Consider the following 24,788-nt stretch of genomic DNA (forward strand, 5'->3'; position numbering starts at 1 on the left):
ACGAGTTAATACAAAGTAGATTTTCATATTATTTTACTATATAGTACAGGATATTTGACTGACTGTGTGTCGATTGTTGTACGAATACAATGAGGAGTCTGTCCTTCTTCGGCCTTGCCCAACTTGAAAAAGCCTCCCAAAAATTAATTAATATGTTATATTTAGATACTCCCTCCCTTCGCAAGCAATGAATTTCCAAACCGATAATCGCATAATCCACATCTTTCCTAATTTAGCTAGTAGACGAATGCATTTGTGTGTGTATTCAAGTGTATGTGGAGGCGAAGTGTGCGTTCAGATGTGTTTTAGATGTGTAGGTGCGCATTGTGGAGAATGTGCTGATGAACGTAATTATATAGAAATTTTTTTTAAAATGCACTTACATATGTACACATAATAATACTCGAGCGTAGCTGACAAATGAGGTGAAAATAAATGATTTCATCAAATGAAAATGTGAATAGATGCAAGTATATAGTTTTTAGACTAAATATAATCTAAATTTTATAAAATTATTTTTGATTAAAAAAAAATTTTTTTTTTTTTTTTAATTTTGGTTAAAATTTTTTTTTTTTGTTTTGTTTAAAGAGTAGACATAGGAAACACCAAACGAATACAACAAATAAAATAGAGCTACACACATACGTATATACGAAAACAAGGCGAATCTGTACAAGGTGATATCGATTCTAAAATAACAATTTGGTAGGTTGGTGGTTTGGTTTGTAAAATTTTAGCTGCAGGAAGAGGGAAAGAAAATACAAATACTCCCATTTTGACAATCGCACGCACCAATCAGCTCATGTAGCAACGCCACCTTGTATAGATTCGCGTTGTACCAAATATACGCCATATTGTAGATGGAGTGGGAAAGCAAATAAAGCAAACACACAAATGTACATAATTATATTTTACTTATATGCACGTCTAAAGTAATTTTTTGCCAGCTCCTAATGTTGCACACCGTCTTGATCAAAAAGTTCCCGGAACAACCGCCAAGTGACGCTCTAAGTCAATCGGTTTGAGTTCTGTTTTTTTTTTAGGTTACCACATCTGTGATTAACATTCTTACCAAAATTTTATCGCCTTTACTTGACATTTGTAAAAGTTGCGCCGTCTTGAATAAATCTACCTCTGCTCGTGTATTTGATTTTCACAGCTTTGAAAATGGATTTGAATCTGCAACGATTTTGTATTAAATTTTGCGTTAAAAATGGATTTCATTGTGCGAAAACCTTAGAAATGTTGGCAAACTGTTTCCGTGAAGACACGTGCATGAAGGTTTCAGAAGAGATTGTGCCCGTAGAGGATGACGAACGCAGTAGCAGGCCGCCGAAATTGAAAACTGATGAAAACATCAATAAAGTGAGAGAAAAGTAGGCCAATAAACGCAAATTAACCATCCGAGAGCTGGCAGACGACTTGAACATTGCTTATGGATCCGTTCAGGGCATTGTAGTTAATGATTTGGATTTGAGTCGTGTTGCAGCAAAGTTGGTCCCAAAGGACCTGAATTTCATGCAAAACAGGGGCCACACGTTGATATCGCTAAAGACACGATTTCCGAGGCTGACCCAATATTCATCAACCGCATCCTTACTGGAGACGAGACGTGGGTTTGAGTACTCCACGCAATCCAGACATCAGGCGAGTGAGTGGAGAGTTCCGAATGCACCAAACCATAAAAAACATGTCGTTTTCAATCAAAAAAAAGAAGGCAATGCGCACGATTTTTATGGACTACAACGGTATTGTAAACCACGAATTTTTGCCAGAAACTCAGACAGTTAAAAAGGACTATTATTTGAATGTTATGAAACGTTTACGTGAAGCAAAATTCGACAAAAAAGAAAGGATTTATGGGAAAACAACTCATGAATTTTGTACCATGATGACTCACCGTTGCACAGTGCCATCATTATCCGTGACTTTAAGCAAGAACGAAACGAATACCATCCAGTAGCTCATCTATTTAGATTTGTAGCAACAGTCCTTGGCCGGATACAAATCCTGATCATTTCGGTAACGTAGAACCGACTGCCGTGGGAACGTAGCGAGTCAAAAAACTACTATAGGGAACACGTTTTAACAGCCAAAAGCAAGTAATGCACAAATCGATGACGGCTCTGATGGCTATATCGCAAATAGAGCTCCACAAACGTTGCGAGAGCTGCATCAAACGCTGGCATAAGCGCGTTTCAGTGGATCGCGAGTGCTTTGAAGGCGTTAAATATCACTTTTGAAGAATAAATGTGTATTTTGAATTTTCTGAATATATTCCGGGATATTTTTGCTCAAGGCGGCATGCAATAATAACAGCAGTAGTAATGCTCTGACACAATACAACAACATACACACAAATATCAATTTCTCATTGTTCATATTTTCTTTACTTTCGGTTTCACATTTGTTTTTACTTTACATTTAACTAAAGCCATTTATCACTAAATTGTAAATACACACATATTCAAATAAAAAAATAAAATAAAACATTTTCCAATTTTAAATTTAGATAAATATAGTACATACATAGAAGTTAATCGCTTGTTGAGGAAATAAGAAAACCAAAATTAAGAGTAAAAATAAAAACAAAATTTTTAAAATTTAAAAGTGTATAAAGCATTTTCTTAAAGTAGTAGTTACATATACAATAGTTATATATATTCATAGTATAATTTATATAATAATACAATACGGGGTTGTCTAATGGGTTATCGGTTATTATTACACTTTCAGTTTTAATTTTATCAGCAGACGTTTTTTTTTTTGTTTCATCAGTCCAACACAGTTGTTTGCGATGCCTTTGGGTGCGCTATAAAATCACACTTTGGACGGCATTGCAAAGAAAAGCAAACAAAAGTTAGTCAGCCAACAGTTTTGCATAGCTGTTGTTGTTTTTTGTTTCTTCTTTTTCTTCGTCTTTCGATGTGCCTTAAATTTACGCATGTGCATTTTTGCTAAGATTTTCTTTCAATGTTTCTTTTTAGTGCAACTTGAAATTAAACGCACTTTTCAGTTGTTTTTACGAGTCTAAAAGTTTCAAATTGACAAAATCTTTTGATTTAGTAAACAGAGCAAATGTTAAGAACTGGTTATGCGATTTTCGAGTAGTGCAGCTTAAACAAACAAAAAAAAAAAAAAAAAAAAAAAAAAAATAACAATAACAAAGAACCAGACGTAGTAGCTTTCAAACTAATTTATATAGAGGTGCTAACGAAGTTTTTATCAGCAACATTTTTCATGAACATCCATTAAACACTAACCCAACCCACTTCAATAATGAATATGGATGTACATTTTTTTGTTTTTTTTTTTTTGCTTTGTTACAACATTCCTAACACTTACTCACTTATTAAAAGCAAAAGAAATCGCTCAATTTATAAAGCTACTGGTATCCTTTCGCTTCTTCCTTACATGTCCGGTAGCTTTTCTAATTTTTCCATTAAGTTTCGTATGCTCTTTTTTATTTCCCATAATTTCACCAAGTTACAGTATTCACCCTTACGATGTTACTTCCTAAATCAAGTAAGTTAACGTTTGTTGCAGTGATTTTTCACTGAGTGCAACGATTAACGTTATTTTTTTTCTTCTCATTCTTTGCATATTTTATTGTTTCTGATGTTACCATTGAATATTTTTTCCATTGTATAGCATACTTGTATACCGTTATATGCCAACGGTTTGTATGTACGAACTGTATATCGTCTGTGAAATTTAAACGCTGAATTTCAGTATGAGTTTAGCGCCTATTATAGCGCTTCTCCTTACAAACATATATATATGTGTATATATATTTACATATACATATATATATATCTGTATTAGTTAGCATAATTATATATAAATTATATCGTTATTAATAATTAGAAGTAAGGACTTTAAAAACATTCCAGCATTTCGCGCGTGTACCATTTTCGCAGCACTTTTCCTAAAGTCAAGTAGAAACGCAATAAAAACTATAGCTTTATATATACACAATACTCATATATATATACTTATATACATAGACATGTACAATACATATATATGTATACCTATATATATATATATTCATTCGTTACATATATAAAATAATATAAAAAAGAAATTAATATCAGCTCGAACTGCTAAAATGTTAATCCAACCCTTGTTTTTTTACAAAATAGCTTACTATTATCTTTTTAATTTTTTACTTTTATAATTTTTCTTCCATTTTCTTTGTTTTCTTTGCTTTTATTTTTTTCATTTATCTTTTTTTCATTATTCAAAAGAATGCTTTTACATTCCCCAAACGCCATACGCATTTATATTCCTTTAGTTTCCATTGACACATATTCCTAAGCGGCGGCCACCAACCGCCGTTAATTGGTCCCAAAACTTACGTTTGCACAAGACCTCGTATGTCAGCGATATTGTTCGAGTGTACACTTCCGCCTCCTCCTCCTCCTGCACTGTTGCTACCACTGTCAATAAACAGTGTTGAAGTGTCAATGCCGGATGTGGCGTCTGGCGAGCCCATCACCGATGACACAATATCCATTTTGCTGCACATAGCATCAGTATCTGCCAAGATCTCGTCGTCGCCTGGAAAATCTTCTAAGAAATGAATATCTGAACCGATGGTTTGTTGTAAACTTTTTAAATGTTTGTCAGCCAATTCGAGTGCTCGTTCGACTTCTTCGCGCTCTTCTTGATGCACTGCAAGTGATGGCGAATTTATCAATAGTTTATGTAAAGGAAACAAAGAAAATGTAGGCTTAACTAAGTTAAGACCAATCTTAATATGCTAGGTTGCTCAATAAGTTTTGCGGTTCGATAAGAAAAACACAATTTTATGGTTTGAAATTCACTTTATTATTCAGTATAGTCTACCTGAGCATCACTACAATTGTTTCAATGAGATTAAAATTCCATCCCTAAAGTGAAAATCTGAAAGAGCTGAAAAATACAATTCCACAGCTGTTATCACCTCTCATTTGATGAAAAACGTTTTCCACGCATGCATTTTTTTTTTGGGCAGGGAAACAGATCATGGCAGAAATACACTCGGAGGTTTGCTAATTCCTGCTGAGAGGCGACCGCTATTAGAAAAATGTTTTTCTTTAGTCGCATTCGAATGTGTTTTTGTTTATTGTTAGCGAATGCGGCGTCCATTGTGCACACAGCTTTCTGAACCCCAATACATAAGTCAAAATATTCGTTACACTGCCCACTTCTCTTTCAGTCACTCGACGACTTTCCAATACGATATCCCATTTTTCTATAATTTCTGGTTTTGTTGCTGTTTTTGGACGTCTTTGACGTGGATCGTCTTCAAGTCTTATACAACCACGTTTAAATTCAGCAACCCATCATTCTACTATACTAGTGATGATCGTTCATAAATTTCCATCGTTTTAAGCCTTTCAAAAATAAAAATTCAATCTCTGCACGCCACTTGATTTTTTCCTATTGTAGAAAATACTGTGGCACGTCGATGCTAAATGGCTTGTAAACAAATAATGAATTGATAGATTGAAATGAAGCTTCACATACCTTCATATGAAGAGTGTGCCAACATAAAAAAAAAAAATGTGGGTAGTAGCAACGCCCTCTCTTATAGAACCATAAAACTTATTGAACAACCTAGTAGAAATTTAAACCCTATTTCAACTTAATACGCTAATTAAACTTGATTTCTGAGAGGAATTTCTTTATTTACCTGCTGTAAATAATTCATTGAATGCATCTTCCGGTAGCGCACTAAGCACATTTGCTAGATCATGCTCCTCTAGTAGCCGTGTGTCGCCCAGCGGTATATCGTCTGTACAAAAACATTAAAAAACAATTTCACGTTATTTGCTAAGAATTTCTATAACACGGCTTACCTGCATCATTGGGGCCCACCATCAGTTCTGTCTCACTCAATCCACCCAATCCGGTATCCTCGGAACTGGCATATGCTGAGCTATTTTCGCAAACACTTAGCAACTCTTGGCGGAATAATTCCTCTGTTGATGAAGGCAACGACGAAGACGAGCCCAGTGCCGATGTGAAGTTGGAATCACAATTTGCACTGATATAATTATAACAGTTATTAATGCTACTGTTACTGTATGCATTCAGACTGTTGCTATTTTCATTGTTGTTCGTGTTGTTATTATTATTATTGTTCACTGCAACGGAGAACTGTGCCACTAATTGGTTAATTTCATGTGGTTTCAAATCTTGAGACATAACATCACTGCCTGCTAGTGTTGTCCCATTATCGCTGCCGCTCACAGTGCTAAAGTTGAGCTTGCGTTTCGGAGCAGATACCGGCGACACAGTGCTACTTACGACTGGAGCATTGCGTCCGCTGAGTGGTGCCAGTGCAGGCATTGCGATCTTCCCCTGAACTTGAGCATTCATATTCGAGGAAATGTAATGCGGCTGTGAATTAGACGATTGCGAATTACTTGCTATTGATTCTAGCGAAGTGGTGCTGCTTTTGCGCTGAAGCACTGCTGATGTCAATTGTAGCGGCACTACAGCTGCGGCTACGACCGGCGTTGTCGGCGTCCCATTCACTCCCACTTTTCGTGGTCGCTTTTGTGGTCGCCCGACTGTTGCTGCTGCGTTCGGTGCCTTACGTTTACGCGTAGCCGTCACTTTTGCATTGCCAGATTTTTTGCTCTTCCCAACGGTATCATATAGGTCCTGTTGTTTATAAATCTGTCGTTGTTGCTGCTGCTGCTTATGTTTGTGTTGAATTTTTTGTAACTGCAGCAGCAAATCGCCTGCATCACAATCCAAAGAAGGTTGGGTTGTGGCAATAGCGGAATCTGCCAATTTCTGAATCCCTGCCTGTTGGTCGTGCACGTTCTGATTGTAAGCGTCACGCTTACGCGAATGCTCCTGGCATAAGGGCAGGTCGTGTATTACGTCAAAAACGGGTATACGGCATTGGGTATTATCGGCGAATTTCGCCGTACACGGCAAGAAAATGTGCTGCGATATATTGTCCACAATGTGGTCTTCACATTGTAGTGCCATCTCAAGGACGCTCTTGCTACAGCCAACAACATTGCACTTATTGTGGGTAGTTATGCTATGAAATGTAAATAATTAACAATTAATGAAACACAATTACACTATGAAAACAACTAAAAACAAAATATACAAAAATATCGTAGAACTACTGCTGAAGTGGCAGGCCCTGGCCGCGCCCTTCCGGTGACGATAACCCCACTGTCGTGGGAACAGTCAAGAAAAGTCTAAGCGGCCTTACGCGAGCTTTATAGGGTGACCAGATAAGAGCGATACAAAAAATGTATTTAAATAAAATAACAACGGCGTGGATATCAAATTGATTTTGGCTTAATTTTAAAACAACATTCATGAAACTATGTATGGAATAACAAATTATTCAAATGATCGCGCCGACTTTGATCAAATTAAGCTTGTTGTTCTTGTTCTAGCAGCCTACTAAACCCTGTCATTGCAATGTAGTTACCGGTCGTCTTCGTCTAGCTCAACGTTAGGCCCAGAACACTTGCCGTTTCAACAGATTGCTTCCAGAGGGAGAGGGGTGTTAGGTGAGTATGGTTGACAGGGCATGTGAATAGGTGGTTGTTGTTGTTGTTTTAACAGCATAGGTAGCCCTGTCTGTGTGGGCATATCATCGGTCGTCTTCGTCTAGCTCATCTAGGGGTAGGCCCAGGAAGCATGCTGTTTCGACAGGTTGGGTCCAGAGGGAGGGGGGGGTTAGATGAGTCGGTTTGAGGGGGCATGTGAAGAGGTGGTTAGTGTCGTGCGGGGTACCTTCACATGCCGGACATGTGTTTGGTATGTCGGGGTCGATTCGGGATATGTAGGAGTTTAACCTGCTACAGTATCCAGAACGTAGTTGTGCCAGTGTTACACGAGTCTCACGGGGAAGCTGGAGCTCTTCGTCTGCAATAGGTGGTGGTTGGACTCCGATTACGGCATTCACAGGACGGGAGTTCATGAAGGTGGTAACGGTCTCCCGGTGGATGTCGTTTATTGACTGTCTAAATACTGTCCGGTCCAGTAGGTTGCGGTCAGTTTTGTCCTGGATTTCATCAGCGTAGTCTAAGAGGTGTCTCCTGACGTGCCTAGGAGGCGGCTCAGGCTCAAGCAGGTGTCTGCAGGGGTGAAACCTGCGGTAACATCCCAGCAGGAACTGCTTGCTGAGCAGTTTGTTATGCTCCGCTACTGGAAGCATTTGTGCCTCGTTATGTAGATGTTGTATGGGAGACATCAGGAGGCACCCGGTCGCTGTCCGAATGGCGGTATTTTGACATGTCTGTAGCTTTGTCCACTGTGAATCACTAATTCCAGGCGACCAGACAGGCGCAGCATAGTTTAGAACCGGCCGGTCAATTGCCTTAAATGTCGAAAGCAACAGTTCTTTGTCTTTGCCCCAAGTGCTGCCGGCCAGCGATTTGAGGACCTTGTTGCGATTTTGGACTTTAGTGGCAATTGCGGTTGTGTGCGCAGAGAAGGAGAGCAGGCTGTCAAAGGTTACACCCAAAATTTTGGGGTTATTTACCGTCGGAATTGGTGTGTCGTCGACTTTTTCCTTAAGGGACAGCTTGACCTCCTTTGTCCAGGTGGTAAAGAGGGTTAGTATCGTGCGGTGTGCCTTCATTTGCTGGACATATATTGGGTACGTCGGGATCGAATCTGGATAAGCAGGAGTTTAGTCTGCTACAATATCCAGAACGCAATTGTGCCAAAGTTACACGGGTCTCTCGGGGCCACGGATTCATCCCGTGGCTGTCCTGATTGTAGTGTTTTGGCATGTCTGGAGCTTTGTCCACTGCGAATCACTAGTTCCAGGCGACCAGACAGGCGCCATAATTTAGAACCAATTGCTTTAATCGCCAGCAACATTTCTTTTTCTTTGCGGAGTTGCGTGCGCAGAGAAGGAGACCAACTTATCGAAAGGTAAGAATTAAGCTTGTAAACAAAGCCGCTGTGCCAATAAAGGTGAGATATAAGAATACTTTTTAATAAATTCCAAACGATCGGTAAGCTTGAAACGATGCATGATGAAATTACAAATTTTAGTAAATATTTTGACAGTCGGAAGTCATGGGTAATTTTCACAGCTCGTCAAACCCACATTCCCTTTACCATAGTCGGACAGACGAACGCCGCTGCTGCATAGACTTAAATATTTCTTCATTCCAAAGAGTTTGGTATATTCATGTCTATACTTCTCTCATATGTCTGCGCTATAATGAGCATCAATAGCCTAGCGTATTGGTGCACACAGATATAGGTACAAATAATTAAGAAAAATATATTCATTAACAAAACGGAAAGTCCAAATTCAAACCGAAACTTACTCATCTGTACCATGACGTTCGTACTTTTGCAACAAACGATCAACGCACATCAACCGACGTTTGGCTGCCTGCATTGGCAACTTTTGCAACGAATGTGTGGAGAGCAGTTGTAACGCTTGACGTCGCAGCAGCGTTTTTCTCTGCGTAATGCGCGACTCACGTTCACTTGCTGTCGGCGCTAAACTTGCATCCAAATTGCCAACACCTTTGCCGGTTGCCGTTGCAACCACACAAACGCTTCCAACTAACTGTATTTCGCGGGTAATATACAACCAATGTTTTTGCATGCAATACGGGAGTACTGTGGCGGATGCCAACAAAGTTGTATCGGCTTCAATTTCTGCAGTGGCCATCTTCACCACGGCCACAGCGCGGCAATTACCTTTGTTTTGTCCATTGCTGCTACTTTCAATTAAAGTAGTGCCATTTGTCAGCATTTGGTTATCGCAGGCTGAATGCAATGGCCCCATTTTGCGGCTGCGCTTTTTTATGAACGTTGGCAAGGCATTGTTGCTTCTCGACACCGTTGGCGTGGCAGTTGCTTTTGGTTTGGGCACGTGTTTCACAGCAGCCGTATTGGCTTTGACCGCAGCCATTACTTTGTGGGCATCTGTAATCTTCTGCGCGCACTTCTCTTCTGCACGGATGTTTTTAACACCTGTCACTGGCTTACGCACATATTGAGCAGGGGATGTAGTGTCATAATTTAGCGGTTGTGGCGGTTGAGGCGGTGGTGGCTTTGCCATGGAAGACATATTTTGCTGCGGTTTAGGCATAGCTGCAGGTGGTTGGTAAGGTGCACTATATGTGTGGGCAGGTGTTGTAAAAGCATCGTTACTCTGTGTAATTTTCGCGGGACCAGGGTGCGTGAAAACAATGTCACGTAGCACATGAGGAGCGGGCCGCAAACTCGGCGGTGTCACTGCTGCAGTTTCTGTGAGCACAGCTGAAGCAGACGCTGGTTTTGACTGCATGTTGGATGAGATAATTTTTACGTTCTTCGCTTTCATATAAGTTGTGTTCTTTTTGAATGCTTCCACTGCAGAACTCCTGCTATTTACCATTGTTTTACCACTTTCACCGCTGCTGCGACTTACAGCTTTGCCCAAGGCAGTCACACTTACGCTGTCACCGAGTTGTGAATGTAAAATCTCGCTCGCTTGAGGCTTGCGAAATATAACATTCACTGGAATTTCATTCAAATCGGAATCGGAATGTTGTGGTGGTGAAACCGCCTGAATTGCCTGCAATGGGGGCGGAGCAGAAGTTGTGGCTACAATGGGCTTATTCATTTTCGCCTGTGCTTGGGGTTTTTGGGTCACATGTGTGTGCAGTAGCGCTGACGTCGGCTGCACAACGACAGTTCTGGTGCCTGCATCACATCGCTGCTGCTGCTGCTGCGACTGTTGTGGCTTCAATACTGCTTGCTGTTCCTGAATATTTTGCTGTGATTGAAACTCGACGACTGCAATCGATTTCTTTGGCTTTTTAATGCATTCTACTTTCTGCAAATGCTGTGCCAGTGTGTTATGATGGAATTTAGATGGTGGCAATGGGGCCGCTGATACTGCAACCAGCGGACTGACCATTGCCGTGGCAGCAGCAGTCGGCGATGGTACTGGCGCGGGCGTAAAAGCGGTCGCCAGTGGCGGGGAGGGCAACGATGCGGGTGATGTCGGTGGGCTTACCACGGCAGATGCTGTGTTCAGAAGCAATGGCGTCTGCCATAGCGACGGTGTGTGTTGCAGTAATGGAGGTGGCGATGATACTTGCTTTCGCTGCTGCTGCGCTTTATAGTGCGGTCGCACTGTTGTAGTCAGCTGTTGTTGTTGTTGCTGCGGTCGCACTATACACACATTCAGAGCTTTCTTATGCTGATGCTGCTGCTGCTGCTGCTGCTGTTGCCTCTGAGATAGCGAATTTGTAGTTTTCACAGCTGTAGGCAAAACTGTTTTTGCCGTTGTTGCTGCTGTGGGCCCATTGTGGGCCGTTGCAGCAGCCAACGTCGATACCGCCTGCGTTTTTGTATTATTTCCATTCAATGGTCCCAATGGCAGTTTCTGATTGAATTTTAATTTTGCGTTGGTTGTAACTATTGCTGTTTGCGGTCGTTTGATAGCGGTGGCTGTGACGAGGGTTAGTGTAGCCGCCGTCGGTATTGCTATGGTTGGGGCTGTTGTAGTTACAGCTGGTGTTGGTATTGGCGTTGGCGTTGGTGTTGGTGTTGGTGTTGGTGTTGATGTTGACGTTACTGCTTGTGCGTCTATGAATACTCTGCTTCGCGTTTTCTACAAATGTATCGAAAACATATTCAATTACCGATAAAATGTGATTCTAAAAAGGAACAATTTGGAGCAATAAGCACCTGTGTGTTAAATAAAATGGGTGGCGTTGTTGGCACTGTTTCTGTGAACACATACGGATCCTGATCTTCAGATGAAACTGACGTTGTTGCTGTTGTAATGAGTCGTGATACTTGCTGACATGACATGTCCAAATTTACAGTTTTCGAAATATTTCCTCTCTCTTACACGCTTGCACGTAGCTGATTGCGGTTGGATTTTCAAGTTTCCTGTTGTTTATTCCTCTTTAAGTAGCTACTTCTCCAGTTGCGCTTGCAATTAAAGTGTGTTGTGTAAATTTGTATTTAAAGTATCTATAAAAAAAAGAGCAAACAAAAGTTGAAACATCTTTGTACTAATACTACAGAATCAAGATGTAAATTATGCAACTTTAAGATTTTACAAGAAAACTACATATCGTTGTTTGTGCACCTCTTTAACTTTAACAACAAATTTTTACATGCATCCATGTAGATGGGCGAAAATAATAGGAAAAACATGTTTAGATATTTTCCTTAGATTTCAAATTGAAACAAAAACGAGAAACGAAATGTTTTGGATCAAATTTTAAGGGGTATTAAATGATGCGCAAATATATTATCAACTATAAGAGATTTCATGAACAGCAAACGTTATAAAGTGGTGCCATGAAATCCCACATATTAGCAGAATTCAAAGATTTTGCACAGCTTTGCATCGATCGCAAATTCTCTATAGAACCAGGTTGCGGAAAAATTCGATCGCAATTCGCGAAAAATCTGCCTTCGTTTTCGTTGGTAAGCGAATGATCATAGAAAAACAGTCGGCTCGCCATAAACACTGTTGCGCATGCTTATTTATTATTTAGTAGTTTACACATTGACGCCCGGGAACGAGATTTCTCGTTTTCATTAGACATTTATTGGCGACCGGGAACGACATATCTCGTTTTGGTAATAAGCATGATTCAATAACAATAACAATTCATTGATTGCTTTCGTTATAACGGCATTTTGTACTGCTGTTGAACGTTATCCATTGTGTTTCTAAGTAAGTTTTGGTGCACACATTAATAATCATAGTATGTATTTATTAATTTTGTTTTAAGGCACCTTTCTGGCCTAGAATTTCGAAAAAATTAATTTTTTTTCATGTTATGATAGTTTATACTTTCAAAAATATACTTGCAAATTTTTATATTGCAATTCGTTGTAGTTTAGACGTTACAGTCCTTTAAGGGGTTATACGCAGTTATGAAGCAAATAAAAGACGGGTTGTCAAGGATTTATCCTGAAGAAACTTCAGAATATTTTAATTTGAAAATTTTTGGCGGTTATAAAAGCATCCGTCAAGAACGTAACAAAATTTTTTATTTATGAAAATGTTGATTATAGAGCGCGCTGCAGGCGATTTCTGGAACCTCCTTTAAAAAAATACGATTTACGGTGTACATCGTAACTCAGGATTGGATTATCTGAAACCAAAAAACCAAACAAATTTTGTTAATATATTAGATTATCTAGTAATTAATCGTTCGGCTAATCAAAATAGTGAATTTTCACAAAATGGCAGCTTTTAAAAGAAATGATTTCGATTTTTACGTTAAAATTTGGCCGTAAATTGATTATAAAATGGAAAATAAGTATCAGATTTACAAAAGGAACGATTAATTACTAGAAAATGTATCTTTAAAGATTGAGTTAAAACGGTTGACCGATCAAACAAGCCGTTTTCGAGATATCGTGTACACCGACTTGAAAAATGCCGTTTTGAAAAAAACACGTTTAAAATTTCAATACCTACCTTAAAACGTGCCGAGGCATCTCTACATATTTAGGTATAACTCCGAAAGTATTGCTTAGATCTACTTCAAATTTCGTGCGTATACTTTTGAATATATGTACATTACAAAAATGCAATAAAAAAAAATCGATTTTTTTGAAAGTCATAACTGCGTATAACCCCTTAAAACGAGACCGGTTTTTAATAAGAGGTGTTATTTTGATATTCAACGAAAAATTCTATTTTTTAATATGATCGGATGTTTATTTCATTATAAAGAGGAAGAGATGCCGTTAATAGTGGAAAATAACATCAGGCAAATGACCACCAAGACCACGCTTACAGGACAATATTCTTTTCATGAAATTTTCCATAACCGAATTGCAAAGTGGCTGCTCTAAGTCCTCGATAGCCTCACGAATTCCATCTTTGAGGTTTTGAATCGACCCTGGGCTGTTGGCGTAGACCTTCTCAAGACCATCACAAGATCTCGGTGGCCATTTGGGATCACCTCTTCGAGAGATAACACGGTCCGGAAGCTTTTCCCGTAAAAGATCAATGGTTTCGTTGCTTGTGTGGCACGTAGCGCCGTCTTGTTGAAAATAAACGTTGTCCAGATCAATACCATCCAATTCCGGCCATAACAAATCATTAATCATCTTTCGATGGCGCAATTCATTCACCTGTAACACCTGTTATTGGAAAACCCTTTATAAGCGCCGTTAACCTTCTTTTTCTCGAAACTATGTTGGCGTTGGTAATTTCTCAAAAAGTACTAAACCGATTGATTTCAATTTTGAATATGTTATTGAGTATACTTGTGGCTCTCGCCGGTAGCAGAATTATAATTTTATAATCAATTTTTCTATTTTTTTAAGAGCAAGAACGTGAAAAAAATCTTTTTTTTTTGTTTTTCTAAGAAATTTTTTTTTTTTGTAAATCTGCTACCCACCATAGTGACATGACTTCTGATTAATAAAAAACAAATTTTTTCTTGTAAATAAAGAATTTACCGATTGTTTTCTTCAATTTTCAACGCCTTCAATTTTCACGTCTCTAGACCACAAAGGCGCCTTAAAGTTACATATATACCGTCGTTACGGGTGAGAATTTTTTGCGGAGCACTTTTATGAATATTTTTCGATGTACCGAGTAGTTGTGAAGGTGAGAACCGTGATTCGGATAGTGATATAGAAGAAAGTTTAGATAGCGACATAATATTTGTGCCGTGAAACAATTAGATACTATCACCAACCAAACCGTCGGTATAAAATTGAGAAAAATACATTGAAGTGGGTTGATGTCATTATTCGTGAAATGAAGCGATTTCTTGGTATTATAATTTTAATGGGTCAGGTCAAAAAAATTGCATTACGTAGTTATTGGCCAACAGATCCATTATATGAAACACCGATATTTGGAAAAATGTAAATATATTGATGTGAAAAAAGTTATCGTAGGTTTATTACACGCCTCCCAAAGTATGATAATTTCGAGTTCTAAAACACCGTACTCATAGTAAATTTCAACAAAACATTAGTGGACGTGTTAAGCGCAATGTGTGAAGCAAACTATGCTTTTCTAAATAATATTTTTTAAATTACTTAATAGCTCTTTAAAATTGTTGGCATCATTTTAGGAAGCCAAACATCTATCTACATACGACATCGTTTCTACTACAGCTCCAACCAAGAGCTGTCATCCCAACAACATTCCCCAACTATGTATGCGGAATGTTTATGCTATTATTTTCTATTATTTCTACTATTTTATCTAATGAACAAAAATTATTTTGTATTTGTAGATTACTACATTGCGTATTTTTGTTTGTGGCATATTGTAAAGAGTTAAAGATTAACTTTTATTTCAGGCAATGAAGAAACTGAAAACCCACATCGCGGCGAAACGTAGGAAACGTATATAAAATATACGTAACGATTTCTACGCAGGCTGGTTCAAGCTATACTTTTCGTTATGGTTCAAGTTACGCTATATAGTCCTTTTACCTGCCTTATTCGATGAGGTAAATAATAAATAAAGAAATCAAAATAATAAACATTAAAATCAAAATGGAAGCTGTTCCAAGCGGTATGCAGAGCGATCCAAACCTACGCAGCGCAAGTTTGGGGATATGCCTTATTCGATGAGGTAAATAAACTTCAACGTTACTTTATTAAAAGAATCCTCAAACTATCCGAGTTCACTTCAAATTATGCAACAACATTAGAAACTAATATAGAAGACAGCCACATGTATTCTTTAGAATTACACATGAAGTATATCTGGAAAACTATTTATAAATATAATTGCAACAGACTCCCACACAAACTAACACAAGGCATCTTAAGTAAAAATGTGTTTTAGCTTAAACATCTGAACGACATGGGAATGGAGTTCGGTCTGAAGTTTGAAGAAAACATCACCTCTATAGACTGGCAAGATCGCTGTGTGCAACTTCTTACCGAAATGAAAATAAAAGATATCAACATGGCAAGGCAAAAAGCACAGTCAAGCGCGAAGCGAATTTATAAACATTTAGACTACTCAAAAGGGGAATCATATATTAAAGAAGATATGCGGCTAGCTGATATTACAACTTTCAAAGCAAGATGAGGTTTACTGAAGCTAAATGCAACTACGTATGGAAATGCTCAGAAAATATGCACCCTCTGCAATTTAAACGAGGAAGAAAATATGCAGCACTTCTTAGGAAGATGTCCGGTACTGAAGGAGATCAGAATGAAATACCTAAACGCAGCGAAGCTAAATGAAGCAGAAGTAATAGATATGTATACTTAATGGCCATAATTGGAAAAGACTAACTTGCTTTATATACTCAGCAGTACGCTATAGAAATTTTCTTATTGCAGAGTTCAATTTTTGATTGATTTTTGAGTTGTGACAGACAACATTGTTATTGCCACAAATTTATTATTTCTTTCTTTATGTATTTATATATTTAAACGAATTATTGTAAAAATTATTGAAATGTAAGATGAAATATTTATAAATAAATAAAGAATTACTACTACTACTACTACTAGTCCTTTTACATTTATTTTACATTTCCCTGAAATATATATGTATGTATATGCATACAATATATATACAACTGTGAGAACATGGAGACAGAACACAAGACTGGCGGAGATAAAGAAATGCAGCCGGAAACCATGTTCAGTGAGGATGGCAATGATTAGGTGCCCAAATAGTCCGAGTGTCAGCCATGTCCACCGAGATAGCAGTCTATTCAGATGGGAAGTCCAGGCAAGTAGTGGGCCTGCAGCATACAGACAAGTTACTGGACCTACTTAGGGCAAGCAAATCACAGGAGGGCTTAAACTTTACGCTAGCTCAGATCAACCTACACCGCACTGTAGCGACCACGGCCGTCATAGTACGTATGTTTACCTCGAGGGATCTGGCCATAATACTGGCTCAAAAGATAGTAACAAGGTAATATGGGATATCTCACAGGAGAAAACCTGATCATGTGTAGACGCTTAGTGGCAATATTAACTATTCTTGCATTAGACAGTTCCTTAACCGAAATCTAGTAGCGGTTCAAGCAAAGCTGTAGGTGGATCTGAGCCGCAGAGACGTAGTTCTTGCTTCAGAATATTTGGCGGGGAACAACAATATACCGTCCTCAGTAACAGACTATTCTACCACACCTACTGTAAAGCCTAGTTGTCGATGACTTACTGCATACGTATACTGACTAACAACGGCATTCGCTATCAAAGATACGCGGACGAGGTTGTAACATGCAAGAGGCAAATTCGAGAATGTCCTTTGCAATATAATGTAAAGAACTTTGAACCTGACGAAGAGATAGTGTTCTGGAATCCGTTTGCCATTATTCCCTGGGATTGTAGCCCAAAAATCCTGAGATGGTTTATTGCGATACCGATCACATGGATATCGAGAACCGCCTTTTCGGAAATACGGGCAGCACTGACTAAGCTTCAACGCGTAACATGCGAGTACATCACGGAAGTAATACGCACCAGCGTTGGGGGAGGTACTCGAGCTGACGAGAAATCAGACAAGCGCACCCTATTTAATGCTACTACAGGTTTTAGTAAAGGTTTTAGTGATTTCATCTAAGAGCATGAAATTGTTGAACCTACAGCTGCCAGTTTCTCCTATTTAAATTTGGAAAGTAATTCAGGGTCGAACTGGCCGATAAAGTAAACTGGATTAAACCTGCACGCGAAAGGAAACTCCAAAAGTGTTGGTATGGGACACCTAAAGGCATAGGCGCTGGAATATATGGCAATTGAATTTGCTAGGGGTCCTAGGATATGGAGGTATATCTGGGAAAGAAGTAGCGGATTTATTAGCTAGAGAGGCTGCGGCCTCACTATAAATAGGATCCCCAAACCATTCTTTGTCAGGGGGCAACACATTGTCAAGAAGTGAAGAGCTAAGGCTACGATATATAAGCTGGCAACAAACTATGTGCTGAGCTTAAAGCAGTAGACCGGAGGAAAGGCTCGTACGCCCAACTTAACCAAACTCCGTTTTAGATTTATTGCGAGATCTGAGTTTAGATGAGTTACTATGATGACTACAGGACACGAAAGACGACGTACAAGCCTCCTTCCTTTTCATTCATACAATAATCAATGGGAATATTATTACGAACTTAATAGCGGGTATGCAGCGCAAACAAAATTAGGCCAAAATGGCGTATATTTTACTTTTGATTACAGGTTTCTTTCAAGTTCGCGGTGTCTGGTCAGATATCTTGGCACCCCATACATGGCATAGCTTTCCGGTTTGTTTGACACAAAATTATACTAACGATCTCAGGTGATATTAGCGATTTAAAAATTGAAATCGGGTTTCACATAATCCCTAGAACCGGGTTTCTATGACCCACAATGCGCACCTACGGCTAGAGGAGCGCTTGACCAAAGCGTGCATTCGTTATGTGAAGGAACACCGCCAGGGGAAAAAAGAGATAAAAAAATCAACGAGAAAAATACCATCTTTCTAAATAGCTGTCAATGGGTGTATATGATACACATATTTCTGCATGTATGTATGTATGTACATTCCATCTATTTGTATCATTCAACATGAACATAAAATTTTTGTCGAGCTCCCTCCTGACGTAGTGGTAGTATGTTCGTGTTTTCATGTTCTCCTGTATTAAGCCGAATCCGAATGGGAGTCACGTCTACAGTGGACTTTGAACCTGGAACTATCGAATGGTAGTCACGCACAAAACCATTCGCCTACGATGAACGATAATTTAAATAATTTTCACTGCACCATATTTTTACGAAACTTCACAAAAAATCTCATTATGTAAAAATAAATCAGGAAATTTTCATAAAAAAGAAATATTTCTAATTGGTTCTATATAATTGCGCGCCACTGTATTATATGCATATAGCTAAAGTTTGTTTTTCAATGAACGAATAAATGAATACGGGTTTCCTTATTAGCATTGCTCTATAGAAAAACGTTCTACTTTTCGCTGTTGTTATTATTGTTGCATGCCCTTTTACTTCTTTTGTAGTTGTGCTGCACTTGCATTGTTGTTGCATTTAGGAGAAACATACTATGAAGGCAAACCAAGGATACAGTAAAACAAAAAACTTCGGCAAGGTATATAATCAGACCCCCACCACAGCCTATTTGCTCAGCCACTACCACCATCAGCGGAATTAAACACACATCAAATACATTGAAACAACCACATCATGAACGCCAAAACAGAATTTAAACTAAGAAAAGGAAAGGCGACTGTGACAACAACAAGGCAAAACATAAACAACATTTTGTAGCAGCATCGTCAATGTTCAGCAACAGACTCAGGCACAGTCGACTCTTACGTGTGTACGAATTAACAACAATAACAATAATATTGACAATACGCGCGAAATATGACTAAACACTGTGGGCAAAACGATATCAAACCCCTGCCATCTTCGACGCCCCGTACTTGAAAGCCTTCATTCGTCCGGCAATAAATACAAAAAACAAAACAAAAACGTTCTCCTCCACCCCGTGTAATCCGCCCCTATTAACCATTTATATGGCACGACACGGCATGCTGATTAAAACTTTATGCACACGGTGTTTATGTATGGGTATGTATGCATATGGGAGTATGCACGTCAGCAAAAATAAATGATAGCGATTGTATGGCACGAGGTGGCGCAGAAATTATTTGTGTACATTTGCAAATGCAAAAACAAGAAAAGGAATATGAACACAGAAAACAAACAAAAAAGAAAACACAGTAAAGTGAAATTTACAAAAAATCAAAAAAACTAAAAAATAGTACGAGTAGAGTAAATGTAAACACACACGGAATAGCACTTTGGAAATATAAATGAGGAAATTTACATTTAGTAAATTTGCATTTAGACGACTTTAAACATTTGCGCGTCGACAAGAGTGTGTGAGTTCGACCGGGAAAGTTGATCTATTTAGGATTGATTTGCCTTGCAATACAATGGAGTCTACTTTTAAACGTCTACTAATGTCAAACACATTTTGACAAAATGTTTGCGATTTAAAATGAAGTAAATCTTCCTTAGGCAAAGAAGCCTTTAAACTCTATGAAGTTTTTGCCTGCGTATACTTCGTTTGTGAGTATCATAATTGCCATTAATCTGAAGCTGGCATGTAAGACCATTCACAAACATCTGTGAGTACATCTGTCATAAAAAGCCGATAAAAAAAACTATTGTTATTGTCTTAACATCACTCAAATCCTTCTAACGCTGGTACATCCGACAAGTGTTGTAATCAATGTAAAAGGTTTGCCCATGCAGGAGTATAATCTGCTCCGATAACGGATCAAGAGTTGAGGAAGGTGTTAATTTAACCTCTCTCAAAGTCGTTCAACACTTGCTAATAGTTCATCGGCTCAGCTCACGAATAGTTACTCACAGGTATTGTGATATACGCATAGACAGCAGGAAAATTAAGTTGTCAATGTAAATAATTATATATATTGGTGGCGGATTGTTTATTTAGAGATCAAAGGTTGTGAAAAACCGCGCTCGACTCAGATTTGTGTTTGTTGATCTCCAATGCCATTTCAACGACATACAAAAGAGAGAGCTTTATTTTATCTAAAATACGTGTGTATGTAGAAATGAATGTATGTGAGTACCATGTACGTATTCTGCATACATTTTGTCTTGTTATCGTCATGTTCTCATTTCTACGACTTCATTTCATTTTCTTTGGTATTGTTGCTACTGTTTTTGAAACATTCACAAAGACGATACCGTCCGTACCTACTCTCGTCTCTGTCACCATATCAGTAAGAAATATTTGTAATGAAATAAAAGCGGAATAATTTGATATCCCTTACGATATGTATGTATAGTATATGCACATGTTTGTAAACTATATGTATACACACTTATTTACACAACGTGACCAGTTGATTTTAGCCGTAAATCTGCAATCAAATTCGCATACACTTGTGTTCATACAATTAAGCCACTACGAAGTAAAATTGAAAACAATCAAAAATAACATAGTAACCCTTGACATAACTAAATTTTTTAATAAATAAACTTATATAGTTCAAAGTAATACTGAACGAGAAGGTTTCAATATTTTTATGTTTTGTGTTAAAGTGAGTTTGTTTCGCGAAAAATTAATATAATACGACTGTGCTCACATAATTAAGCCGCGACAAACGACGAATTACGGAGTAAATTTATTAGCCCAAACTGTTCGAAGACAACTTCAGAAAAATTCTTTGATTGGAGGCATCGTTCAACATAAACCCATGTATAAAAAACAATTATTGCAAAACGATTTGTATTTGCCAATCAACATTTGAACGAAGTTCTAAATTAAATTCAAATTAAATATCTGGAATCACGAGGTCAAATTCCATACGTTTGGTAATGATGGAAGACCCTACGTGAGTTGTCTACTACCGCACGAATTAAAGTCCAAGTACACTAAAAAAAGTGCGTGTAGCGTAGTACACATAACAGAAGTGAAATTTTCAAGGCAGACAAAAAAAGAGGGAGATAATGCGAGAGAGAAAGAATATATATCTAAATAAATTCCCAACATTTGCAGAGAATACAAATAGACAAATTTACAAAAAACGGAGAGGGGTCGACCGGTGTAGGTAAACGCCGGACACAAACCGTGGTAACAACGCGCACTAGTCCGAGCGTTTAACACCCGCGCAAACGCAGCGATTCCAGGACCGCAGCAACGGCACAAATTACCGCAAGGCAATACCAATAAATCCGACGCGGGATGGATAACACTTTATAGTACGCACAAGCACTAGCCACGAAACGGAAATAAGCGCCAAAAAAGTAGGCACCAAAAAAACGCAAAAAATATTGTGACCAGAAAACGCCCCAAACAGTGGGCACCAAGGAAATATAACGCCAAGAAGTAGGCACCAAAAATATATTTCCTACAAGTTTGCACCAACAAACAAGCGCCAAAAAGTAGGCAGTGTATCTAAGATATATATAAGGTATAGCTCTCTCTCTCCTTTTTCTCTATGTTACATGTTTTTTTCTGTCTCACGGAACGAAAATGGCCAAAACGCTGAATGGCCTAGAAATTCTACTCTCCATTCTCGCTCGTCCATCGACGCCTAAGAAGTTTAACTTCAAAAAACAGTTGAACATGGTGGTGTATTGGGAATGGTGTGGAGGTGTTTTAGCTCATCAGATGTTGGTCCGACAGTGCAAATTCAAGTCAAAATTACTGAAATTATGTCCAGAGGAATTTTTTTTGGCAGGATATTACTACGATAATTTTTATAAAAACTCTTGAGAATTTGTGGCGGATCATGAGGAGAGCAGTACCTGCAAGAAAATCAGCAAAAAGGTTTTTTTATCCAGAGGAATGGTACAAGATTAGTCCGTGTCAATACCAGGATTTGGCGCACTTCATAAGTAAACGATGTATCAAAATATGAATAATTTTATTGTAATATGCATTGTTTTTCTCTTCAAAGTTTATTAATCAACTTAAATTTGAAAACATGCATAGCACTAATTTGTAAACAAACGAGTTTTTTAAAATAAATTTCAACGTTTTTACAATAGTTTATAGTCATATTATCGGTACACTGATATTTTTTTCGTTATTTTATAACTGCTATTTTGAATTTATGACCCTATTGTCACTAGTTCAGTATACCCACTTTGCGATTTATCGCTTGAGAAAGTTTACATTTATATGCTTGTCCGTATTTACAAAGTACCTGCAAGACAGCCGATTATCACTTATTATGGGTTTATATTATATTAGTTTGGGAAAAGAAATCGATTAGTTTTAATGTTACGCCGTCTTGTTGGAACCAAATGTCGTCAACGTTTAGCTGATTTATTTTTTGAAACAAAAATTCAGTCAGAATGGCTTGACAGTTCCTTTCGATGAGGACCGATTATGCCACCAGTGCTCCTTGAAGTAAATTTGCACAATTTGGAAGCTTTGCTTTATCGTTAAACGATGCATGTGGCAAGTCATCAGCCTTACTAAACAGAAATGCTGGCCATTCTCAGCTGCCAAACCATAGTTATCAATAGTTCTCTTGCAGCAAATTAAGAATACCCGATATATTTAAGTACAAAATATATCGACTTAGTTCTAAAAAGGCAAAGCAACTAATAATTTGAATGATGGCAATATAATTTTACTACTGAACAATACACAGCCGTGTTTTGTAGGGTATATATACACATATGGTCATTAAAATAGGTAAGTAAATTAATAATAACAGATATTCTGTTGTATGTGGATTAATATAGCAAATATATATAATAATTGAAGGATCTTCTAAAACTTAAACTAGTGACATTAGGAACAAAAAGCAAATATTCATGTCGCCATTAAAATAGGTACGAAATACGGATAGATGCTGCTGCTAGATTAAAAATGCTTTTTAACACGTTGAATGCCACGCCGATTTTACATGGTTTGCCCGTGGCGCCAACATGAATTTGTTAGTATGCAAAACATATGTATTATGTGCACATGAAATTTATAAAAACACTAGCATCACCCAGTGGGCTTCGCACCACCATACATAAAATGTTTGTTTTATATCGCAAGAAATTTTTCATATTAAGTTTTCTTTATAGAACTCGTAAAATGTTTAAACAGTTGAATTAGTTGATTTTTTTCATTCAACATACTTTCTAAAGATGTCACAATAGCCTTTTCTGTACTTTTTTAAAATTTGATTGTGGTGGTCACCTATATACAGGTAAGGTACCGGTTCAAACACATCTTAGGGTTATCCAGGTCCACGTTTTGGTCTATATCTCGAGACCCTAGTTACGGAGGGGCATTAAAAATACTCTATACTATAGAATCATCAGCAGCTTCCATTTGCTACCCATATTGTACAAACACATCCTAGGGTTACCCGGGTCCACGTTTTGGATTATATCTCGAGACCCTAGTCACGGAACGGTATGAAAAATACTCTATACTATAGAAATCATCAACAGCTTCCATTTGCTACCCATATTGTACGAACACATCCTTAAGTTATCGGGGTCCACATTTTGGGCGATATCTCGAGACCCTAGCCACGGAGCGGCATCAAAAATACTCTATACTATAGAATCATCAGCAGCTTCCATTTGCTACCCATATTGTACAAACACATCCTAGGGTTACCCGGGTCCACGTTTTGGATTATATCTCGAGACCCTAGTCACGGAACGGTATGAAAAATACTCTATACTATAGAAATCATCAACAGCTCCCATTTGCTACCCATATTGTACGAACACATCCTTAAGTTATCGGGGTCCACATTTTGGGCGATATCTCGAGACCCTAGCCACGGAGCGGCATCAAAAATACTCTATACTATAGAATCATCAGCAGCTTCCATTGGGTACCCATATTGTACAAACACATCCTAGGGTTACCCGGTTCCACGTTTTGGATTATATCTCGAGACCCTAGTCACGGAACGGTATGAAAAATACTCTATACTATAGAAATCATCAACAGCTCCCATTTGCTACCCATATTGTACGAACACATCCTTAAGTTATCGGGGTCCACATTTTGGGCGATATCTCGAGACCCTAGTTACGGAGCGGCATCAAAAATACTCTATACTATAGAATCATCAACAGCTTCCATTTGCTACCCATATTGTACAAACACATCCTAGGGTTACCCGGGTTCACGTTTTGGCCTATTTCTCGAGACCCTGGTATCCGATTCTTAAAATTTTAAAACACAAACCATCTACTGAATAGTCCAAACAAAGCCTAAAAATTTGGTTTGGATAGGTGAGCCCGTTCGCGAGTTTTAAGCGAATATAGGGACAGATTTTCACATTTATATATATATAGATTTCTCATATTTAAAAAAAAATATTTTT

The 24,788-nt window shown here is 38.2% G+C and overlaps 1 protein-coding gene across 5 annotated transcripts in view; it reads right to left on the reverse strand.

Annotated features, from left to right (window-relative positions):
- Positions 1 to 2,361: 2,361 nt before the first annotated feature.
- Positions 2,362 to 24,788, reverse strand: part of LOC128855546 (uncharacterized) — a 28,743-nt gene continuing 6,316 nt past the window's right edge. For all 5 annotated transcript variants that reach the window (XM_054090532.1, XM_054090534.1, XM_054090536.1 and 2 more), the window contains 5 exons: positions 11,680 to 11,970; positions 9,315 to 11,602; positions 5,847 to 7,048; positions 5,681 to 5,782; positions 2,362 to 4,677 (listed from right to left, as the gene is read on the reverse strand). In XM_054090532.1, the coding sequence (XP_053946507.1) occupies positions 4,358 to 4,677; positions 5,681 to 5,782; positions 5,847 to 7,048; positions 9,315 to 11,602; positions 11,680 to 11,805 (4,038 nt within the window). In that variant the 5' untranslated portion in view covers positions 11,806 to 11,970 and the 3' untranslated portion in view covers positions 2,362 to 4,357. The remainder of the gene's footprint in view (positions 4,678 to 5,680; positions 5,783 to 5,846; positions 7,049 to 9,314; positions 11,603 to 11,679; positions 11,971 to 24,788) is intronic.

This window comes from Anastrepha ludens, chromosome 2, assembly GCF_028408465.1.
Source record: "Anastrepha ludens isolate Willacy chromosome 2, idAnaLude1.1, whole genome shotgun sequence".
Taxonomy (NCBI): Eukaryota; Metazoa; Arthropoda; class Insecta; order Diptera; family Tephritidae; genus Anastrepha; species Anastrepha ludens.